The 17,500-nt window shown below is 34.9% G+C and overlaps 1 protein-coding gene across 1 annotated transcript in view; it reads right to left on the bottom strand.

The window, feature by feature from the left end:
• Window positions 1–17,500, bottom strand: part of LOC138700373 (endothelin-converting enzyme homolog) — a 122,182-nt gene that overhangs the window by 8,631 nt on the left and 96,051 nt on the right. The window contains exons 11-18 of the mRNA XM_069826959.1: window positions 17,188–17,305; window positions 16,786–16,882; window positions 13,274–13,450; window positions 9,151–9,263; window positions 6,950–7,011; window positions 4,024–4,072; window positions 3,493–3,560; window positions 364–488 (exon numbers count right to left, since the gene is read on the bottom strand). Coding sequence (XP_069683060.1) covers window positions 364–488; window positions 3,493–3,560; window positions 4,024–4,072; window positions 6,950–7,011; window positions 9,151–9,263; window positions 13,274–13,450; window positions 16,786–16,882; window positions 17,188–17,305 — 809 coding nt within the window. The remainder of the gene's footprint in view (window positions 1–363; window positions 489–3,492; window positions 3,561–4,023; window positions 4,073–6,949; window positions 7,012–9,150; window positions 9,264–13,273; window positions 13,451–16,785; window positions 16,883–17,187; window positions 17,306–17,500) is intronic.

Below are 17,500 nucleotides of genomic sequence, written 5' to 3'. Positions count from 1 at the left end.
AAATTAAATTAATTAAATAAAATTAAATAAATTAAATAAATAAATAAAATAAAATAAAATAAATAAAATAAAATAAATAAATAAACAAACAAATAAACAAACAAATAAATAAATACTACTAAAGCTAATACTAAAAATAAACGATTTTTGTCCATTGTTGTGCTTCTGCTACTTTTATTGTGAAGTCAGTTTTTATTCATTCAGTACGAGCATACTTATGTGAGGTGTTCGTGTTAAATTGTATTCTACTGTAGCTATTTCATTTTGATCCTTATTGCAGTACGCAGGATGTAGAACATTCGAAGCTGGATAGAATGTGTGTCCTATAACAAGTAGTAAAAGTCTTCAAAATATATCCCATACCTGGTTACCGGAGACGTTGTAGGTGCTGTATTGCCTCACGAAGCACTGTGCCCTTTCCTCATACGCTCTGTATGTTTCATTGTTCCACCAAGACTCTCTTTCTCCAAGACTGCCAAATTCCTTACCTGCAACAAGAAAGGGACGTGTTACTTAACGCGCCTGTTAAACTACGAAGACTATTAATAAGACTAGATAATATTGCAATAATGATGAAATGAGAACGATTGAGAAATTAAGTGCGTGGGGAAGACTTGCTGCGTAGAACCTTTGTTTAGTGTAAATCACAGGAAATGTGACGGGAATCAAAATCAACCTTGTTGAATCTTTCGTACACTACTTTTAACACTTGAATATAAATAATTTATTAAATGACGATCTTACTCGTGTTAATTATGTAAGCATGTGCGGCTTACAGCTGTTTCGGTGCTATTCGATACCATCCTCAGAGCCTACTAGATCTCGGTGATATCTCAACTTCGCTGCCTGTTGTGTGGGGGCGTTCGTGTGATGAAGAGTTGTATCAAATAGTGTATGTGTTCTGAAATTGATCTGTGTGTTGAGAATTTGATTGGGGTGTGTTTTAGTGTGTCTGTATATTTCATATTGTTCTAGTGTGTTGAGTTTTTGGTTTTTGAGTTGTATGCGTAGGATTTCCATGTATGTATGTTATTGTATGTGTGGTTAGCATTAGTTATGTGTTGTTGAGTGAGGCTTTGATAGTCTTGATACGCGCTGACTTGTATTTGTGTACTAGTTGGCTTGTAGAGTTGTCTTGATAATCCATGTTGAATCTTTCGTACATAACTAATGCTGCAAATCCAGTCTTTCAGGTGAAGCTCCCTGTAAAGCAGATTTGAATAATTTCAAGGGAAAAATTGTTCCGGGCCCGGGTATCGATCCCGTGACCTCTGGTTGAACGTACCAGCGCTCTACCAACTGAGCTACCCGGGAACTCCACCCGACACCGTCTCAACTTTTCCCTTTATATCCACACAACTCGCGTGGGCTGACGAAACGCCAGAGACCCACATCGAGTGCACACAATCTCTGTGTGACTTGGAATTGTGGTTTTCTGTTAACGTACACAGTGACGTATATATTATGCAAATCTAGTCTTTCAGGTAAAGCTCCCTGTAAAGCAGATTTGAATAAATTCAAGGAAAAAATTGTTCCGGGGCCGGGTATCGATCCCGTGATCTCTGGTTGAACGTACCAGCGCTCTGCCAACTGAGCTACCCGGGAACTCCACCCGACACCGTCTCAACTTTTCCCTTTATATCCACACAACTTGCGTGGGCTTACGAAACGCCAGAGACCCACATCGAGTGCACACAAACTCTGTGTGACTTGGAATTGTGGTTTTCTGTTAACCTACACAGTGACGTATATGTTATGCAAATCTAGTCTTTCAGGTGGAATTGTGGTTTTCTGTTAACGTACACAGTGACTTATATATTATGCAAATCTAGTCTTTCAGACTAACCACACATACAATAACATAAATACAGACATGGAAATACTACACATACAACCCAAAAACAAAAAAACTCAACACATTAGAACAATATGAAATATACAGACATACTAAAACACACCCTAATCAAATACTGAACACACAGATCATTTTCAGAACACACACACCATTTCACACAACTCTTCATCACAAGAACGCACCCACACAGGCAGCGAAGTTGAGATAGCGCCGAGATCTAGTAGGCTCTGAGGATGATGTCGAATAGCACCGAAACAGCTGTAAGCCGCACATGCTTACATAATTAACACGAGTAAGATCGCCATTTAATCAATTATTTAAAATCAACCTATCTCCAGTGAGAATTAAAAATTAATAATAATATTTTTATAACAGAAAACGTATATATAAATAAGTTTTCAGCTACTCATGCAAATACTTAATTGTAACGAGTGTACGTCTGGAAACAGGTTTCGCTTAGTACGGCGACGTTCGAAAATTGATATGGGCAAGTAACAGCCCACTTAGCGGCGACTTCGGCAATCAATTCTCTCGACTTATACATTACATTACAGATGCAATGTATTGTTTTACCATATAATAAGTGTTGGAGCAGTCAAATGAAAAATAAAATATAACTGTGGGATCGATATGACTATCCCGAACTCCATAAACAAAATAGAACCCTAGGCACATGGTCAGCTTCATTAAATTTATTAACGGCTTTTACCTCATAAGATAAGGCTTTAAGCAATTTAGTCACTTTCCAAGCTTATGCCTAAAGCTGCTATTTTGTCGCCTGGAGTTGCTAGCAGTTAAAATGAATGCGCACGGTTTCTTTACAGCGATGATCGCCAACGTAGATCGTTGGACGCGATGCAGATCGCTGGATGTTGCTTCCGAAGCAAATTCAGGACGCACATTGCCTCATGCATGTTCAATAATCGATATTTAGAGAAGGCCATGTACGAATATTGAATCGAGTTATGGCTGCAAATCAAATGAGAATTATCAGCTATGTACGTTGATAAAGAAACCACTTCCTGAAGATCATCGCTAGCGTTTATAAATGGGATGAAAATTGTGGAAGTTTTAAAAATCATCAGAGGAAGAATATACTCATCAAAAAATAAATTTTCGTCAAGTTTGACGGTTGAGAGTCGATTAATCAAACCCGAAAAAAAAGTTGTGGAATTAATGAGCAGAGAAAGGGAGGCCAAGAAAAATATGGTTTGACTTTGGAACTGGACTTGAGAGGGATGGGAGTAAAACATGGAGAAGACTTCTGACAGAAAACTGAAAGGGGAAAGCTCAGGATAGCTGCATATTTCATATTAATCGTCTGCTAATTAAGATAGTATCACAGTGTAGTATATACAGTCACGAAGCTTGAGTTGTGAGGGTACTAAGAACAATAGACTGTGCAGGCACTATTTCGCATTGTCTGTGATGAGGCGATAATAGCGATCCTAGTGGTTAGCAACTATCTATGGATGCATATTTACTAGGTATTGAGCTTCGTGACTATATATACTAAACTCTGATAGTATGTTAAGAACTGTCCACTAAGATATTTGCAGTCTCTCCGTCAATGGAAATAAAAATATGTATCTGTATAAATCAATCATAAATCATAAATTAATTGTTATTTCCTTTACCAACATTATCGAAGCCGTGAGTAAGTTCATGGCCAAGAATCGATCCTATAGCACCGTAGTTGAGCGCCCTGAAACATAATAAAATCTATATTGAAATAAATGCGATATTTTGATCGTGTGATTTCACAGCATCCTGATAAAATTTCCTTATGTAAAAACGCATATTATGTAAAAAATAGATTTAAAATAAATATACATGGAATGAACGAATAATTAACTTCCAAGTGCGCAGGGTGAACAAAACTTCGCTATACCTTCTTATAATATTGTACAATTTTCTACAGCTGGACTTACCTACACAAGAAACGTACAATATGATATGAAATGTTCTTGACTCCATGAATGCTAGTACCGTCCTTTATAAGCCTATATTAAAGATGCCACGTAGCGGCATGGAAAATGTTGTTCATCTCATTGTTGAGGGTTGTGGTTGAGGTTTGAGGATCTTGCACTAGTTGATGCGTGGTATTGTTTTGTTTCATATTGCCTACGTTATACAATTTACATACAAGTATAACACTATATACTTACTCCAGGCCATGTCCAAAGAAAGGAAATTGCAGAATTCCAGCGTTTATGGCTGAAATGAAGAGAACTATATTATGTTACAAGCCAAACAATGTATTTCCCTTAAGGGAATGTGGTACACCATGGTAGGTTAGAATATAATGTGTATGTGCCCTGATCCATTAAAAAAAAATGTCAATCAATACAGAAACCATCAATATATAAATGTACCAAATTTCATCGCCCTAGGATTGGTAGTTTTAGAGAAAATCCAAAATAAAGATAGCAAAGTTAACATTGCGGAGATAGGGTGTACCACCTACCCTTAATGTCAATTTTAAAATTTTTATAATATTCCAGAAGAAGTAAAGGATCTTCCAATAAGAGTGTCTCACTTTGAAAATGATATCAACTCTATAAACGAAAGATGTTTATTTATTTAATTGCTATTATTTTGAAGCACATTTAATGCCACTACGTATGGAACAGAACATCAGTTAAATGGCCACCGCGTATTCGTTGGGTTGCACGTATAAGGGTCTTCCAATTTCCAATAACAAATTAAACCAGGCTCAATTTCACGAATAACGCACGTGATATTGTTCCTTAGATCACTAAACTGTTTCTGGCTTACGATGAAAGAGTAATGGAACGGAGAAAAATTCTCTCCGGCGCCGGGATTTGAACCCGGGTTTTCAGCTCTACGTGCTGATGCTTTAACCACTAAGCCACACCGGATACCACCCCGGCGTCAAACAGAATCGTCTCAGATTTAAGTTCCAACTCTTGGGTTCCCTCTAGTGGCCGCCCTCTGCACTACGTCATAGATGTCTATGAACGTAGGACTGAAGTCCACACATGTGCTGAGGTGCACTTATTATGAGTGACTGATTGGCCGGGATCCGACGGAATAAGCGCCGTCTTAAATCACGAAGTGATTTACGGATATCATGTATATTATTTTAATGTACCGAAGTACATATGATATTTCCATGCAGATATGTACTTCGGTACATTAAAATAATATAATATATATGATATGCGTAAATCACTTCGTGATTTAAGACGGCGCTTATTCCGTCGGATCCCGGCCAACTAGTCATTCATAACGAGTGCACCTCAGCACATGTGTGGACTTCGGTCCTGCGTTCATAGACATCTATGACGTAGTGCAGAGGGCGGCCACTAGAGGGAACCCAAGAGTTGGAGCTTAAATCTGAGACGATTCTGTTCGACGCCGGGGTGGTATCCGATGTGGCTTAGTGGGTAAAGCATTAGCATGTAGAGCTGAAAACCCGGGTTCAAATCCCGGCGCCGGAGAGAATTTTTCTCCGTTCCATTACTCTTTCATCGTATGATGACGCAGAATATCTGCATGGAAATATCATATGTACTTCGGTACATTAAAATAATATAATATATATGTTCCTGGCTTGTTGGCATAAATCCGTTATTTAACATAACCCCATAAGAAGTAATCCAGCTGCGTTAAATCACATGATCTCGGGTACCAGTTAACATCACCACCACGCGAAATGATAAAGCCTCTGAACTTTTCCCTCAAAAGGGTAAACTGTTTCGTGAACAGTATAACACGTGGCACCATCTTGCTGAAAAGAGACGTTTCTGAGACGCATAACTTCCAATTGAGCCAAAAATAAACCCTTATCATAGCCCGATATCTTGCACACATCTACGCTTCACAAAATGCACGGAACACTTGGCGAACGGATGAATTTTTATTTATAATACATTTTAATGATATCTACGAGTTGTGGAATGGTGTAATGTCCCATGATTATTTGTCAACAACAACCGTTCAGAGCAGAAGTGGTGTAAGTCAAAATTGACTTACACCACTTCTGCTCTGAACGGCTCAAATAAATAATATAGAAAATACAATTCCTACTTTCTCTTTGTTTCTCTCTCTCTCTCTCTCTCTCAATCTCTCTGTTCTTCGTATATACAATTACAGGCAAAATATATATTCATGTCATTTAAATTTGTATAATAACGACCGAATCATTAGCCTAGTTTATATGAGCCATTCAGAGCAAAAGTGATGTAAGTCAAAACTGACTTACATCTGCTCTCAACGGCTCAACTGTAACCATGGGAAAAATATGACTGCTATAGCTTCATAAACACATGAGCTGTTATAATTATGTTAAAAGTATGACATTCTTATTGGAAGAATTTAGTTACCCGTAGTTGGTTGCATTCTTAATTCTTGACGAATATTGGAATTCTTTTTTATATTCTAAAAATGAATAATCATTTAATTTTCCTTCATATCATATTCCTGCACTTGGAAATCTTTGTTTGCAAGACTTTGTGATCCACGGTTCGCTTATAGACGATGATCTTTCTGACACTTTTGCAGATTTTAGTGAAGTCTCTTCTTACGTGACTAAGAGAATTTAAATGCAGAATTTCTTTCTTTTGAAATCTTATCAAATGTACAATAATATTTTCGATGACTTTTTTCCCTTCGACGAATAACAACACTAAAGCTGAAATAATTAAAATATTTAAAAAATAAAATTATTAAATCAAATTTTTCATCTTAGTCTTGATTTAGAAATGCCGTCACCTCTGTAGACCCTGGTTATCAGTAAGAAGTACTTTCTTTATATAGTTAGTTGATCATCACCCGCAGGTTCATTGCCGGCCTCACATGAACCCACTATCGTTCCCTATTCTGAGCAAGATTAATCCAGTCCCTAGCATCATATCCCACTTCTCTGAAATCATTTTTATACTATCCTCCCATACACGTCTTTGCCTCCCCTAAGGTCTTTTTCCCTCAGGTCTCCCAACTAACACTCTATATGTATTTCTGGATTCACCCATACTCTCCTTTTGCCTATAAACTTATTCATATAAATAACAATAATTATTTTTACAGAATAAACCCGTAATTGTTTAAATTTTTCTCATTTTTACTCACTAATCACATTTCCTTGTGGGAAGTAAGATGCCTGTACGTCGAGTACATCGGTAATCATCCAGCTGCAAGCAAGAAAATGAAAGAAAGTTAGTGACATTCTGGTTTATAATTTTATATTTTATAACTGTATACTTTAACGCCTCTGGATGAGATATGGTTCAGCTAACACAGAGGGCTATTTTACTCTTCATTATTTAGTAATATTGTATCATATATCTTCCTAGACTAGATCCATGAAAAATTCATAACATGGCCTAAGTAGACGTAAAGACTTAAACAGAGATAGACGGTAAGACGGAGAACAAGGAGAGACGGAGAACAAGGAGAGACGGAGAACAAGGAGAGACGGAGAACAAGGAGAGACGGAGAACAAGGAAAGACTGAGAACAAGGAAAGACGGAGAACAAGGAAAGACTGAGAACAAGGAAAGACTGAGAACAAGGAAAGACTGAGAACAAGGAAAGACGGAAAACAAGGAAAGACGGAGAACAAGGAAAGACGGAGAACAAGGAAAGACGGAAAACAAAGAAAGACGGTAAACAAGGAAAGACGGTAAACAAGGAAAGACGGTAAACTAATTAAGACTGTAAGCAAGGAAAGATGTAAGAAAAGGGACAGACGGAAAACAAGAAAAGACGGAAACGAGGAAAGACTGACACAAGGATAAGATAGAAAAAACTGAAACAAGCAAAGACGGAATAAGTCAATAATAAAAGGACCCCGAAAATCCCTATAGAACAGAAATCTTCATCATTTGTGAAGATAGTCATACCTTTAATCACTTGGTGATCAATTTCGAACTAAAATAAACTTTGTGACTCCTATTTTATGATGCGTAAATGCAATCTATTTCCATATGAATAATATGAAGATATCGAGGAAACTTGTTTATTCATTTTAATTTTCAAGTAATAACGTTCAAATGATCTTTTGTTATATGCTCTTCTGTGGCGTGCCGTGTCATTGAAGACATCCGATCAGGGATATCAGATATTTCCTGTCTCTTCTTTCCTATCTTCAGGTTTTGTACTTATATGCCGATCGAGTCTCGTCTGTTATTCTCACCGCTTTTGTATCAGTTAATGTGCGCATAATCATGTATCTCACAAATTGACTACACTTAACAGAACGTATCGCTGAACGAGTGTACTTCGGGAAAGTTAAGCTGATAATAATCCTATAAATAACAGAGTTTCTTGAATTCTATCTCACTGATAACTCAAAATAATAATGGAATCATCACACTGTCAGATTAGATGAATTCAAACGAGGTCCTATACTTCGTCTCTGAAATCTATAGAGTTAGTCTGTGCAATTGGGTGGAAATGGCTCATGGTGTATATTTCAAATTAGCCATTATTACAAATTAGATATTATTTTTTATTAATTGTTTTTATAAAGCTGTCGTACGAAGAAGAAAAAAAGCGTATGAAATACTTTTATAATGTTATACAGTTATTGCACTCGTGAAAATTAGGAAACTCGTCTCCTAAACATTAATTCCTGCAGTAGGCCTAAAGTATAGTAAAAAAACTTGTTTCATAATATACTAGTCTTATTTATATATTCATAAGTTTTATTAGCAAAAAGTGTTTCCATTTTACTTGTGCTTTATTCAACATTTCTCCACTATACAGGCTGGAAGTGAAATAACCTTATAGATTTTCAGAGCAAATAGCTCATGTTGTATGTAACAAAAAACTGTACGCCTAATATCATATTGGTGAAAAGTTTATAGTTTTTTTTTTTTCAGAAAAAAATTTTTCCAAATGTTTAACATCTTATTCGATAACTATTGCGAATAGGATCGTAATTTTTGTCCACATCGATAGTAAATCTAATAAAGAATCATTTATCCTTCTGACGTATTTCAATAGCGTGGTCTGTTTTCGTGCAAATTTAATTTAAAAACCACTAATTTCAAGCCACTGCACGATGCGAGCAGATTGTAACGTCGTACCCAGAGAGTAGTTCACCTAACGAGACAGACCGAGTTCGTAAACCTCTTACATCTGTATTACGAGAAGTGTGTGTTAGCGGCGATGTTGCCAGACAGCTGAAACTTCAAACTTAATTTTCCAATTAACCGTGCATTTAATCACAAAAAGTAATATAGGTTTTCTATTCATTTACGTGTACCCTATCGTCCCTTTCAATCTGCAAGGTTATTTCACTTCCCCGTGTACTATTACTCCGTTCACCTTAAGTTTCTTGCGTTCACGTCATACTCAGTGTTGTCAGACAGAAGTTCTTCCATTTCTAGCGTCTTAACCTTTACAATGTTCCACAGATATTTGTCCTCAACTAACACCACCTATAAATAAGCAGATAAAACAATATCAGCTAATTTAATGTACAGTAGTGGCAAAAAAAACGAACGACGGAATAATCAAAGTCCCCGAAATGAGCCACTGCGCATGCCACGCCCGCATTCACAAGATAGCGAGTAATCTATTGAAATTTTTGTAGTTTCGACTGCTGACGTAGCCCATTTCGAAAGCCATTAGGAAATAAGCTGGTGAAATTCATGTTCTGGGAATAATAAGTTAATTAATTAGTAAAATATCGCTGCAATCGAAAAGTATTGGGATAAATTTGAATACGGAACAAAAAAAAGGTTTCCTTCTCAGGCAGGATTCGAACCACGAAAGTTTTAGTTACCAGTCTATCGACGCTCTGGAGTAAACAAGGCTCTGAAATCAGCTACAAGGTTCGGTCCGGCTTTTTTTTGCCGCTACTATACAAAAAAGTATGAACTGTCAGAAACAGAATGCTATTCGTGTCTGTCGCAGTTGTGAAAGTCTCTATAAAGCTGCGTGTGTTCCATTTAACTGATACAGCTGTTACTAATTATAATAATTTTTAATCGTATTACTTATCGAAATTTTCATTAATTTGCTAGGTCGCTCATTTCACACCAATCGAATCCTATTACATTTCATTGTTTAGTCGTTTCAAATAGCAGCAACTTATTGGAGTTAAATTTAACATAGTTATATTTTTTTTTGCTATCTATTTAAAATAAGAAGGAAAATAAAGAAATAGGGGAAAACAACAAAAATACAATCACAAGAGACAGAGCATTCTAATGATTTCTCTCGTGTATGATTTGTCCTGAATTATTTAATCAATTGTGTCATATTCGGTATCTACTAATCAATGCCTTTTTAAAAGTCATTTTTGGGGATTATTATTATTCTTCAGGTCTTAAAATATCTAGACTCAAATCTTGTCTGTGGTTAAAAAGAACGAATATAAAAGAATATTAATATGATTTCTTAAAGGTAACTTGAGCGATCAGTTTATCTCTAAGACCATTTTTTCTTTTATATTCGCTAAAACCTGAAGACATATCCGCAATGCATTAGTTGGAAATTACAATAATCCCCAAAAATGACTTTTAAAAAGGCATTGATTAGCAGATACCGAATATGACACAATTATTATTCAATCATTATTCAGCGTATTAGCCGCTCCTGCTGTTACAAGAGTGAGCTCTTTTTGAAAGATTCATTTCACGGATAAATAGATGTAAAGGTAGCGTGAACTGTTGACTGCAACTTGCTCTCCGTACCAAGCGAAGCTAGTGTGATCAACGTACACTCAACTTGTGTTCAAAGTAACCAAACGTAGGAGCCAAACATTGGTATGCGCAGTAGACTAAGATAATATCATATCCTCTGTAAAGACTGTATGAAGGAAGTAAATCCCTTCCCTCAGCTCGCTTTGAAGCAGCAGCTTGATATTGACACTTTGTAGATGTTGTATGATTATTCTTATATATTTCTATTTATTGATGAGGAAGATAATCGTGTTTGGTAAGACTCGAACCAAACATGGAATGCTCAGTAGACCATGATGACTTCATCTCCTCCGTAGCGGCTGGAGGAAGACAGACAGACAGACAGACAGACAGACAGACAGACAGACAGACAGACAGACAGACAGACAGACAGACAGACAGACTTTATTGTCAGAGGCAAATATGCATGGACACTGTCAATAAAATACACCAATACTTTAAAATTACAATAAGTAAAAAATAATAGTACATCATGCAACGAGCTTATAATGATAGTAATTAAGAAGTGAGTATGGATATTTATGAAACGAGCACAAGCGAGTTTCATAATTTTCATACGAGCTTCTTAATTACCATTATAGGCGAGTTTCATACGACTTTTTATGCTCGACCATATTTTTAACTTGATATTATTAATTTTTTAGCAATGTCCCGTATGTTGTGAGATGTGCGCAGACGCGAAAGTATTGATTTTTTCCGAGGAACAGATGTCCACATTGACCTTGCTAGGCCATAAGAACATACAGAGATAACATTGAAATTAAATTAGACGTTGAAAAACGAGATGACAAATTGAATTATTTGAATATTATTTACAATTAACGCTAATTATTATAGTAACAGAACATAACCTTCTGCGACAGTATTGGATTTCCAGCCTCCGTGACTTTTCGCTAATTCTCTTTCGATTGCATATCCGAGAATAATCGATACTTGCGGTTTTATAACGGTAGAAAGCTGACCTGCCATTGGCTGAACAGTTGTAACCTGAGTCGTCATTGGCTGAAAGACCTGACCTTTAATGAGTAGGTGTACTTTAATGACATGCATTAAAGGTCTGCTACCAGGTGTATAATTACTACATTTCGGCATGGTCGAGCATAAAATACATTATGCAACATTTCAAAGGCCTACATGTGCATTCTCTAGGCTGTAAGGACACAAATGTATGAATTTATTTTTATATATTTCCTGAATTTAAGAGTATTATTTATATATTTAATATCCTCAGACAAGCTATTGTAAATTTTAATACCAGAAACCATGTAAGTTCTACTAATATTTGTAAGGTGGTGTACCGGAATACGTAAACTATTTTTATTACGACTAGGCCTATCATAAGAAGGAAGAGGAAGAACATTTTTCTCCTCTTCGCATGTTTGGCTCATGTCTGATCTTCCCAGGTATAAGTTTATTATTCTGGGAAATATATAAATGTGACTAGTTGCAGGAAATGGGACCTAAAGTAGGATTTTTCATTTTTTTGTTTAGAAAGAAATTCATGGTTCCAGGTACTATAGTTTTTAATATATTACTTATTGAATGTTGATATTACATTATGTACTTTCGAGAAAAATGCAATTAAAGTTTTCATTTGTTTTCTTAGCAACTATAAGAAAGATTTAGGTATTTAAGAAGCACTGAGTAAAACTACGTCCTAGTTTAGTATGTAAAAAGAGTCTACAGGTAGCGCAGGATGTCAAAATATAGAAATGCAGTTTTTACACCGCAAATTCGTTATTTTGTTGGCCTGTAAAATTTCCTTTCACGACTTAGGGTCCCTTTTCGCGCAACGGGCCACATATTGTGTTTCAATATAATTAAATCGTAAGTTTAATAGTAATATGCGTTACAAGAGCGGTATGTTGAAGTTTTCATGTTCGAGGAAAAGTTTGAAAAAGCGAAACGTAGTTGAGCATTTTTAATTTCCGAGAATTGAAAGAAAACATACCGCTCGTATATCGTACATTATTTTGTGCGAAGATCGTTTATTACATTCCTGAAAGAGGAATTTCTAATTAGTTGCAATGAAATCTCCATCTTGGTTTCTGTTCAATGACGGCAAATTTGGAAAACAAAAATATCTATCTTCAACATTGTTGCTTTAAAATGTTTTCTGTGTTTACTATACTCCAGCAGGCCGTGATATACGTCTGTCTTTTTTTTTTCCCCCAGTCTATAAATGCGAACTTAAAACAAACGGTAAGGTTATGTAATGATTTATTTTTTATTTTAATATTTTAACAATATTATTTATATAACATATTGCAGTAATAACATCGGCAAGTTTAATTTTGCCGGTCAAGGAGATGTTTAGAAATGGAAAATATCTTTGACATCAAATTCTGCACATTGAAATTAATTGTTACATTTGTGCAGTCCTTAATGTTACTTGCACCACGAATGCAGTAACTTTAGTGGAGTTGTAGAGTTTACTTAATTTTTGCAAATATTTAAAAACAATAATTAACAGTGCAATTTAGGTGAAATTGCAGTGGTAAGTTTCCAATTTATAATTATTACTATATTGAACGTCTCTAAAAATAATAAAGCAGTAAAGCCTAAAGCAGTAAAATCAATATGTCACTTAAGCGGTAAGAAGAGGGAAATTGTTATGTGTGTTAGGTTGGGTATACTGAATGTGGAATTTTAGATTTTCCGCGCATTGGTTTTGTGCGGAAACCAAGTAAATACGCACGATCTCGCACAAAATAATATTCCTTCTGTTACGTACAACTTACCTTACTGTAATATTCATCCAAAATTTCAGGATTAAGTATGAAGTCCTGATAGCCGATGTAGACGACAATGGCATCTGCTTTGTTGAGAGCAGCTTTCTTAGTGTCAGGGTCCAGCCACTTCGACTCCTTCACAAGGGACTTGAAACTGGTTTTGATGTCATCCATCATTTCCGATACCTGTCAAATTAAAAGCAAATAAATTAAGGTATTTCTTACTTGTAAATAAAAACTAGTGTCTCGAATTTGACATTTATTTTCTCATTATTTATTTTATATATTTCACAGTCTGTCAATTAATTGTTGTAAATTGTAGAGCTCCATTCTTGCTTGACCTCGGCACTGAAATCAGGTGGTGTGGTCGGCACCACGCTCCGACCGCATTTTACCCCCGGGAAAGACCCGGTACTCAATTTTATAGGAGGCTGAGTGAACCTCGGGGCCGTTCTGGAAGTCTTGTTACCAACTGGAATTGAACTCAGGACTTTCCACTTCGTAGTCAGCTCCTCTACTAACTGAGCTATTCAGCCGCCATTATTCGAAATACTTATTTACAAATGACTTTTAGAGAAACCGGAGGTTCACTGCCGCCCTCACATAACCTCGCAATTTGTCCCTATCTTCGTCAAAATTAATCCAGTCCCTACCATCATATCCCACCTCCCTCAAATCCATTTTAATATTATCTTCCCATCTAGGTCTTGGCCTCCCTAAAGGTCTTTTTCCCTTCAGCCTCCCGACTAACACTCTACATGCATTTCTGGATTCGCTCATACATGCTACATGCCCTGCCCATCTCAAACGTCTGAATTTAATGTTCCTAATTATGTCAGGTGAAGAATACAATGCGTGCAGTTCTGGGTTCTGTAACTTTCTCCATTCTCCTGTAACTTCATCCCTCTTAGTTCCGAATATTTCCTAAGAACCTTATTCTCAAATATCCTTAACCTATGTTCCTCTCTCAAAATGAGAAGTGAGATTCCAAGTTTAATTAAAATATGCCTTAATAAACCAATTGATTACTCATCTGACCTTCTGTTCACTGATTTTAATTTTTGAAAATTAAACAAATTTGTTATATTGCCTTATTAAATTCCATACATGAAAATCGCAATAAATTAAAATTGTATCATCATAAATATGGAACTAAAAGATCCGATTTTATACGATTAGAGGAACCAAAGTGTTTCACAAGCACAGCTCTTACCCATGGTACCTATTTTGGTCCAAGGTTATATAATAAAACAATTGAAAAATACCCAAATTTGGAAAATTTTAGTATCGGAAATTTAAAAAATAACGTCAGGAATTTAATTTTTGAAGAATACATATTGGTTTAATATGTAATGTATTTGTATGAGTTAAATTGTTAAAATTGAAATTGTATCTTTTAAAGTTAATTTATTCCTATAATTTTTTTTCCTTGACCCACTTTGTGTCAAATAATTATCTTTGTTTGTGTTAAATATGTGTTTAGATAACTCCCTGAGCACGAGTTTTTTTCCTTTAGGGAGGAATTAAGACTTTATTCTTGTACATGTTATTTTACTAACAATAAACAATTACTAAGTTTCACAACCATACAGAACAACCGGTAATATAACTGTTTCATAAATTCTTTCAGCTTTTTGAGAGCAAACTGGATGACAAAAGCTTCTCAATCGAATAATAACAGGCATTTCCCATTCTGCGTTTAATTTTCTCTCGAGTGTCATTTATATTTGTTACTGTTGCTCCAAGGTACTTGAATTTTTCTATATTTTCAAAGGATAAATTTCCAATTTTTATATTTTCATTTGGTACTATGTTCTGGTCACGAGACATAATCTTATACTTTGTCTTTTCGGGATTTACTTCCAAACCCACCTCCTTACTTGCTTCAAGTAAACTTCTCGTGTTTTTCCTAATAGTTTGTATTGTAAACTGTTGTATTGTATTGTATTGTATTGTATTTATTAACATTCCATGGTATTCATACATGCTTACAGCTAGAATATGGAACAAGTCAAAAAACTTAATACTATTATAAAATCTTAATTTATAGTCACAGTCTAGATGAAATATAATATAAAGAACAGATTTACAATATAGTCTACTAGTACAACACAAATTTTTAGTATCAATTTCATGAAGTGTTATTGAATGTCATGAATTCACCTACAGAATAGAAGGCGTGAGAAATTAGGTACTTCTTCAATTTGGTTTCAAATAATTTTATGTTTTGAGTTTCATTTTTTATATCGATAGGGAGGCTGTTAAAAATTTTTACTGCCATATAACGCACTCCTTTTTGATAGCACGAGAGACTTGCGATGGAGTATGAAAGTCATTTTTTGACGTGTATTTATGCTATGAACTGTTGAATTAGTTACAAAGTTTTCACGATTACATACGAGGAAGATTATTAATGAAAAGATATACTGACAAGCCATGGGCATTATTTGTAGTTTTTTTAAAATAGCCCTACACGATTCCCTAGATTTGGCACCTAATATTATTCTAATTACTCTTTTTTGTAATAGGAATATATTGTTACTATCTGTGGAATTTCCCCAGAACATTATTCCAAAACTCATTACCGAGTGGAAGTATGCAAAGTATATTGTTTTTAAGGTATTGATATGTACTATCTTTTGCATAGATCTAATAGCAAAACAAGCTGAATTTAGTTTAGGGGTAATTTCTTTGATATGATTTTTCCAATTTAACACTTTATCAATTTTTAAGCCAAGAAATTTGGTTGTTGTTGTTTCTAATAGGGATCTATTATTAATTATTGCGCTAGAATTATTGTGGAATAGAACCTAGTACTATAAATTACTATTTTATTAAAAAAATATCACCAAGTCGAATTTGGTGAATTTTTTAATGTCCTCAAAGAAAATATAGCATGTGAAGGGCAGAGCAATTTCAAAAACTTTGATAGTTCCTGGATTAAAGATAATAGGAACACCTGGCTTAGCATTGCCATCTGTCTATCTTTCCATATACAGCTATTTCTCGTAAACTTTACAAGTGATTTCCTTGATGTCCAGTATCTACAGGTCAGTTTATGAAAAATATGAAATTCATATTTTTGGTAAAAATTAATTGGTCTTTATTTTAAATCAAAACACAAAATGGCGATGAATTCAAAATCAGTTAAGGTAACATTTTTTTAAATTCCTTCCTTGCATGGGATAAAAGAAAGGAATTTGATAGTAGAGTATGGCCTCAAGTCTTTATTTTTCAGAGAAATTAATATTGTTTTCATACAGAATTATTGATACTTTTTGTCCAAAAACGTCCAGGCCAACCAATAACCAATACCCAGTCAAGAGGACGTCAGATTTATTAAATTTAGCATCCCTTTTTACGAGCATATTTTCTATACAGAGTAAAACTCTTAAGTCAAGTATAATTATTAATGTATTTTCAATTTGAAACATCGATTTTTATAAACAGGAAACTATTAGAAATTATTGCAATGTGTAGTTATTTTATGTTAAAAATTGCAGGAATAACAAAAGCGTTACCTTGGAAACAGTATCGGAGATATTGTAATGTGAAGCCATCAGAATTGTGAGAGGAAGAGGCATGATAGCTTTGATGTTTTTCAAACATTCCTTCCATCTGAAAATAAAATCAATTTTTTCATCAAAATAATTTACTCTGCCAAAAAATTGACTACTGCACAAATGACTTCTTTTCAGATCGTGAATTTGGAGTCATATCTAGATCAATTAAAACGAATTGTCTGAAAATTTTAAAGATAAATTAGAATTAACATTTAAATAGCTATGATCATAGTTCTCAAATGCACTTTTCTACGTTCTTCATCATTAAGAATATTAAGTGCTGAGACATACATCTTGCATTCTTTGTATCAGTTAATAAACTAAAAATATCATTCTCTCAAAATACAAGCCAATCATAACCTGGGCACGTAGTCTGAAGTGTAGTACAGCTGCTTACGCATCCCGCTTTGTGCTTCTCTCATAACTTTATTGGTGTGGGGAGCGAGAATCTGTACTGCTTCCCACCACATGAACCTTTCTGAAAGAAGAAAAAAAATATTTATCATAAATGACATATTATTGTATTTGTATTCCTGGTGTTGTGGAAGAAAAAGCCTGATGGCCTTAACTACACCAGAATAAATAAATAGATAGATAGATAGATAGATAGATAGATAGATAGATAGATAGATAGATAGATAGATAGATAGATAGATAGATATATAGATAGATA

Source organism: Periplaneta americana, chromosome 5, assembly GCF_040183065.1.
Source record: "Periplaneta americana isolate PAMFEO1 chromosome 5, P.americana_PAMFEO1_priV1, whole genome shotgun sequence".
Classification (NCBI taxonomy): Eukaryota; Metazoa; Arthropoda; class Insecta; order Blattodea; family Blattidae; genus Periplaneta; species Periplaneta americana.
This window is presented reverse-complemented; position numbering and strand designations above follow the sequence as displayed.